This window comes from Archocentrus centrarchus, chromosome 22 (assembly GCF_007364275.1).
Source record: "Archocentrus centrarchus isolate MPI-CPG fArcCen1 chromosome 22, fArcCen1, whole genome shotgun sequence".
Taxonomy (NCBI): domain Eukaryota; kingdom Metazoa; phylum Chordata; class Actinopteri; order Cichliformes; family Cichlidae; genus Archocentrus; species Archocentrus centrarchus.
This window is the reverse complement of record NC_044367.1, coordinates 11,608,910-11,615,715: the sequence shown is the minus strand read 5'-3', so window position 1 is coordinate 11,615,715 and position 6,806 is coordinate 11,608,910. Positions and strand designations below refer to the sequence as shown.

Here is a 6,806-nt window from a genome sequence, read left to right as displayed (position 1 = left end):
TGATAGGATGTTTTCATCAGCAAAAAGCACATTTAAATATAATTTTTTTAAATCAGAATTGGTAGAATACGGAGGTCAGTGTTAAACAAGGAGAAATTAAGAAGATGGAGATCATCAGAGAGAGCACGAGAGAGACAGGAAGGAGACAACAGCACGTGTTTGTCTGCGGGTGTTAACCACAATAAAAAAAAGTTGTTACTGTTTCAACCTATATTCAATATCAGATACTTTAATATTTTGAATGAAGCTGCATTGTGATGATTACTTTACGGTGTTATCCATAGTGATTTACAACTGTTGTACACATGAACACACACCTCTAGTCTATGAAGAAAGAAAAAGCGGGCCATGGCCCTTGAAACTTAACATGCGTGCCTATAGGGATCTTTATTCTGCTATGCATTTTATCGCGTCTTGTCTTGACTACTGTGAACTCCTTCACGTGTTGATCCAATGAACGAGCACTTTCTCGTTTGCATTTGCAAAGGTTCAAAACTGCACGTATTTGGACTGTGGGAGGAAGCCGGAGTACCCGTAGAGAACCCATGCAGACACAGGGAAAACACGCAAACTCCACACAGAAAAAAAAGGGAATTTGCCTGCCTTAGCATGCATGAATATCCACACATGCACAGGTATTTTTGGATTTTCTATTGTTTTAATTACAGGCTATATTGTGATCTGTATAATTTTGAGACTGTTCACATCATGTCCTTTTTCATGAGTGGGAAACACTTTTGTATATTGAGATAACCCTAGACTTGCAGTTACATTAAATTAACAAATAGCAAGGTTTTAACATCCATCCATCCATCCATCTTCTTTCGCTTATCTGCTTGTCAGTCCCTATGTGTTGGCGACCTGTCCACGATTTGACAGAACTAGAATATTCGTAATTCATTAAATTCCACGAGGTTTTGAAATTTGAAAATATGTATATATATATAAAAATACACAACAGAACAGAGGCTGCTCAAGTGGCTGGAAGGAGGACTGACCACAGATTAAATCATCAAATAGGGTAGGCTATGTAAAGTTTTGTAAACTTGAGGTCCATCAGTCTCCTGCACCTTTTCTTTTTCTTCTTTGCAACCAACTATGCTGATTTTCACCATTTTCAGTGGGGTAGATAAGTTTTTTGCCCCCTTATAATAATTCGCACCACGCACAGATTTACAACTTGTTTCTATTTTGAGAGAAAGACGCCAGCTAGTATTCAAACTTAATCATTGCCCTCGTCCACAGGCGTTTCAGGCAAAACTAAAGGGAATCCCCTCCCTGTATTTGCACATTCAGTGAATTAACACTAATAGCTTTGATTAATATGCCCTTTATTTTCTGATTCATGAGTCGTGTAGCTGGGATGGTTTGTGCAGCAGCTATTGCTTTGTAAACCCCAAACTGGAAAAAGAACCAACGTGGAAACAGTTTTCATTAAAGGGGCCATTTATATCAGCTGATGTTTAATTCATGTTCCCTAAATTAGCTCTAGGCCGTCATTAAGGGCAAATTACTGGTTGTCAGGTTAGGAAAACGTCTTTGCTGATGTTTTTGTTCTGTAGTTGTTATAAATATTTTTCTTATTATGCACTATTTTATTTACTTATTTTGTTTAAAGTATTATTTTTTTGTTTAAGGTATTATGTCACAGGTCGTGTTTAACTGAATTTTAAACTGCTGTAACCAGTGGATTTTCCAACTTTTGGGATAAAGTATAATTTATTTGATCTTATTTGTAAGTTGAGCAAAAATAGATCAGTATAATATTTTTTAGTGAACCACTGATAATGAAACAGTAAGACTGTTTTTTTGTTTTTTTTTAAACAATAGCAGGTGCTAGGCTGTGACTAGGTATCTTACGTCACTTCCTCCACGTGGTCTCGGCCTAAACTCCCGCCAGGAACAGTAATTTGTCAACAGTGTGGCGCTACCGCAGCTACTGCTCGGTCTGCAGTCTTTCATTGTTTGTATTAGGGTTCTCTTTACTCTCGTTTCCCAGAATGGCAGCAAGAAAGGGCGACGCGGATATTAATAATATTCTTAGCAGCGAAGAGGAGCTCGAGGAGGCTTTGTGTGTGCTGGCTGGGAGCGACCCAGAAAACTGCTCTTACTCCAAGGTAGGAGAAGCTTCCTGCACAGCAGCCCTGCAGCCTCTGCGCGCCCATTGTGCGCCTTTCTCCAAATTCTACATTGTAGCATTGTCTGTGCATTGTGACTGTGAGCGTTTGTGTTTCTTTGTGTCGTATGTTGCAATTTGTACCAAAAGGGTTTGTGTGTAGTTCTCATCACTGAGCTTGTGGTGAAACAGTATCTTAAACACACTTTCTATTTATTGCAGATGCCATGTCAGTAATAATTTGTAAACTTCTGTGTGTTGATACCACCTCAGGGTTATGTGAAGAGACAGGCGGTGTTTGCCTGCAACACCTGCACTCCCAGTGATGCAGAGCCTGCTGGGGTTTGTCTGGCCTGTGTGAATAAATGCCACGATGGACATGATATATTTGAACTGTATACCAAAAGGTAAAAAGGAGAAAGAATCTTTATGCGGTGTACTGACAGTAGACTGACTATACAATATTTAGTTCACACTTTTCCAATCTTTCTATTTTCTTGCAGAAATTTTCGCTGTGATTGTGGAAATAGAAAGTTTGGGGGTTTCCAGTGCCAGCTAAATCCTGTGAGTTCTTTAAATCTGTGTCTCCAAGATTTGGCTGCCACTTTATCTTCCAGTTAATTCATTCCCCCTCTTGCTTCTTAGGGCAAAGCTGAGGAAAATCTTAGAAATCTCTACAGTCACAACTTCAGGGGCATCTACTGCACGTGTGGCCGTCCGTACCCAGACGCAGATGACCAGGTGCTTATTTAATTTCAAAACCCTGCTGTTTGCTTTTCTATTATCTGTGGCTGTATATAAATAAATCTGTTTGACAGGATGACAACGAGATGATTCAGTGCGTCGTCTGTGAGGATTGGTTTCACAGCAGGGTAAGCGTGCAAGGATTTCTGATTTACATGTTACCATTTCCGTGAGTCTCCTGCTCTTCCTGCAGTGATTTGTTTATTTATTTGGTTGTTTGCCTTAAACAGCACTTGGGCTGCCCCGTGGCTGAACCCGAGGAGCTTCAAGAGATGGTGTGTGAGGCCTGCATGAACAAGGCTCCTTTCTTGTGGACATATGCTGCTCACATTGCAGGTAACTATTCAACACCCACACCTGTGGCTGACCTTAGCAGCAAAGTTAGAGAGTAATAAATGCATCTTTCCCCTTTAGTGCCGCCTGTGATCCATGTCAGTGATCCTGAAGAGGAGGTACAGGTCGACGTTGAGGGGGAAGACAATGAGGATTGTCACAGAAGGGGTGAGGAACCATCCTTCAGTAAAGTGCCCACAGAGCCAGAGGTAAGAAACAGTTTTGGGATGGTGGAGGGTAAAAAGGAGAACTAAAGATGGCTTTATGTGAGTTACATTCCGCTTAATTTGACTTTAGGTTATGTTTACATATTTATTCTTTTTGGCTGTATTTTATTAATCTCATTATGTAAATATTTCATTATTTAAAAAAAAAAACAGCCCTTTTTTACAGAAATCATTTAACTTGACTTGAATCCATAATCTATAATTGCTGTTTTTCCACTTGGATATTTTACCTCCTTTATGTCTATTTTGTGATTTCATGTGGAGCTATTTTAACTTTTTTGGATGCCTGTGTGCCACTAGGTGGGGCTGGAGGGTAATAAGCAGATTATAAGCCAGACAGCAGGCACCAGCTCCTGTTATCGTGCTTTCCCCTCCTCTGGGGTAATTAGAGAAGAAATGACCCATGAGGCACTGCTTCCGCTGCTCTGTAGATGGCTTTGGCCAGGCTTCACAGGCTAGCTTACTGTAAACTGGCGATTTTCATCGCCCAACTGTCTCACCAGCGTCACTCGCCTTGAGACTTCTCGGGATGCCTCTGCATTGCTGCATATGTGGAAATGCTTTACAAAGCCCAGGTGTGCATGCGTGTGTGTTTCTTGTATAATGCAGTAACTCACCCTGTCTCATTTGTGTTATAGGAAGCTGTAAACAGGAGTTCCCCTGGCAAACGAACCCATGAGGAAATGACGGGCAGCCCTGCGAAAGGTACAACAAAAATTGTGGCGTGTAAACTGAAGGAGCTGCAGGCCCGGGGGCTTGAGAGGCTGAGACAGGGAGCAGTGTTCTGGCCTTACAGCTGGCGCGCTGAGCTCTGCACCTGCACAAGCTGCAAGGTGGGCCACAAATTTTAGCTCCAAAAACTCACAAAAGCTGGTACTCTGTATATTGTTCCTGGTTCTGAATGTTCATCCCCTGTGTGCTGCTTTTGCTCAGAGGGCCTATGTTGCTGCTGGGGTGCAGTTTCTCTTGGACCAGTCTGATACTATTCTGGCATATGAGAAGAGAGGCTTGGAAGAGCCTTTTGGGCAGCACCCCCTGATGGCATTGATAAACTCGATGGACCACGTACAGCAGCTGGAGGTCATTTACGGTGAGGATGGGGCGGGAAGATATGGAGTCGGTTTTCCTCCTTAGATGTAATCGTATAAAGTAAAATTCACGCCGACTTGATGTGGCGAACTAATTAATCTTGCGTTCTTCCCTCAGGTTTCAACGAGCTGACGACCTCAATCAGTGAATTTTTATACCAGTGTGCCTCTGAAGGAAAGGTGAGAAGTGGATGTCTGTGAGTCACATCTTTTTCCTCTGTCCATGTCTCAGACCTAACACTTCTGTGTCTACATCAGACAGTCACAGTTGAAGCTGTACATCAATTCTTTGAGGAGCTGAAGGCCAGAAAAAGACGCAGAACCAGTGATGGAAATCAGTGACGAGGAGTCAGCTCAGCTGCCACCGTACGCCACGTTCGTGAGCTGCCTGGAATGAATCTGTCACGTAGAGGGTGACACCTCTCTCTTGAATAAACCGTTGTGCTGCAATCAGTGTGATCTTTGAAGTTTATGCTGTGAAGAATTGACGTTTGAGTTTTGTGTCTAGTTTTTTTTTTTTTTTTTTAAATACTGCACACTGGTGGTATCATCATCATAGGTATTGCACACTGGTACATTTATAAGAGTTCATGTTAAATGAATATGATAGTTCTGCTACATTGGATGCCATTGCTCTTATATTACTAAGACAAATATGTCTGTAAATGTTGTGAAGAATCACTGTGATGTAAATACTGATTAAAGCTCAAAATAAAGTCATATTTACACTCAAGAAATCTGCTGCCAGGTTAAATAAGACTTAAGACTTCCAGTATCCCACAGCCTGGATTTTAAATTTCTTCACTGGTTTTGGACCATGTGGAAAGTCTGTTGCTTTCAGAAGGTTTCCCAGATTGAAAGAAATCATGCCTAACATTCGTCCTTGTTTGGCAAACATGGTAAACAGCTGACTCGCAACTTTGATGTACAGTTGTGTTAAAAAATAGCAGTGCATTTAAAAGCGCGAGTAAAGCTCGGAATCCTTAAATTTTTTATTTCCAGGCATTGGGAACACTGCACATTCTATTCTAAATCAAAACATGAAGAAAAATGTATAATTTTTCCAATTAACAGGAAATGAAGAAAAATGAATGTTGGGCTGTTCAAAAAAATAGTGTCTGAATTTTTCTTTATAAACTCAAATATTCACTTTATGAACTGAAAAATCTTTAGGAATTAGCATTCCTGTGAATCACTAAACTAACATTTAGTTGTATAACCACTGTCTTTGAGAACTGCTTCACAACTGTGTTGCATGGAGTCAACCAACTTCTGGCACTTGTGAACAGGTATTCCAGCTCAGGATGATTTGACAAATTTCCACAATTCCTCTGCATTTCTTGGTTTTGCATCAATAACAGCATTTTTGATGTCACCCCACAAGTTTTCTATTGGATTAAGGTCCGGGGATTGGGCTGACCACTCCATAACTTTAATTTTGTTGGTCTGGAACCAAGATGCTGCTCGCTTACTGGTGTGGTTGGGGTCGTCTAGTTGAAACACCCATTTCAAGGGTATTTCCTCTTGAGCATAAGGCAACATGACCTCTGCATATATCAAAATCCTTGAAAGCTGATCCATGATCCCGGTTATGCAATAAATAGGCCCGACACCATAGTAAGAGAAACATTCGAATATCATGATGCTTGCACCACCATGCTTCACTGTCTTCAGAGCATACTGTGGCTTGAATTCAGTACTTGGGGGTCATCTGACACTGTCTGGGGCCCTTGGACCAAAAAAGAGCAATCTTAATTTCATCAGTCCACAAAATGTTTCTCCATTTCTCTACAGGTCAGTCAATGTGTTCTTTGGCAAACTGTAACCTCTTAGCACATGCCTTTTTCCCCCCCCCCCACAGTGGGACTTTATGGAGGCTTCTTGCCGACAGATTAGCTTCCCACAGGTGTCTTCTAATTGTCACAGTACTCACAGGTAACAGACTGTCTCTGATCACCCTGGAGCTGATCATTGGCCGAGTCTTTGGCATCCTGGCTATTCTTCAATCCATTTGAATGGTAGTCTTATGTTTTCATCCATTTCTCTCTATCTTTGCTTTCCATTTTAGAGCACTGGAGATCATTTTAGCCGAGCAGGCCATCGTTTTCTGCACTTCTTTATATGTGTTCTCAACATTTTAAAGAACGCTTTTCTTTTGAACAGTGCCTGGAACGGCCCATTTTTCCTCAGGTTTTCAGTGAGAAATGCATGTACAACATGTGTTGGCTTCATCCTTAAATAAGGACCACCTGATTGACACCTGTTTTTTCACAGAATGAATGACCTCACTGATTGGAC

The 6,806-nt window shown here is 41.3% G+C and overlaps 1 protein-coding gene across 1 annotated transcript; it reads left to right on the top strand.

The window, feature by feature from the left end:
• Positions 1-581: 581 nt before the first annotated feature.
• Positions 582-5,201, top strand: LOC115772839 (putative E3 ubiquitin-protein ligase UBR7). Its single transcript, XM_030719250.1, has 12 exons — positions 582-635; positions 2,000-2,117; positions 2,390-2,523; positions 2,620-2,680; positions 2,762-2,857; positions 2,935-2,988; positions 3,091-3,196; positions 3,275-3,402; positions 4,059-4,253; positions 4,354-4,510; positions 4,627-4,688; positions 4,767-5,201. The coding sequence occupies exons 1-12, from the start codon at positions 610-612 to the stop codon at positions 4,848-4,850; spliced, it is 1,221 nt and encodes a 406-aa protein (XP_030575110.1). The 5' UTR covers positions 582-609; the 3' UTR covers positions 4,851-5,201.
• Positions 5,202-6,806: the final 1,605 nt, after the last annotated feature.

Excerpts from the sequence above, each read along its gene's own strand:
- LOC115772839 (XM_030719250.1), top strand. The coding sequence starts at position 610 with ATGCATGAATATCCACACATGCACAG. Across the intron at positions 2,989-3,090 it reads AGGATTGGTTTCACAGCAGG|CACTTGGGCTGCCCCGTGGC; the intron begins GTAAGCGTGCAA and ends TGCCTTAAACAG. Across the intron at positions 3,197-3,274 it reads ATATGCTGCTCACATTGCAG|TGCCGCCTGTGATCCATGTC; the intron begins GTAACTATTCAA and ends TTTCCCCTTTAG.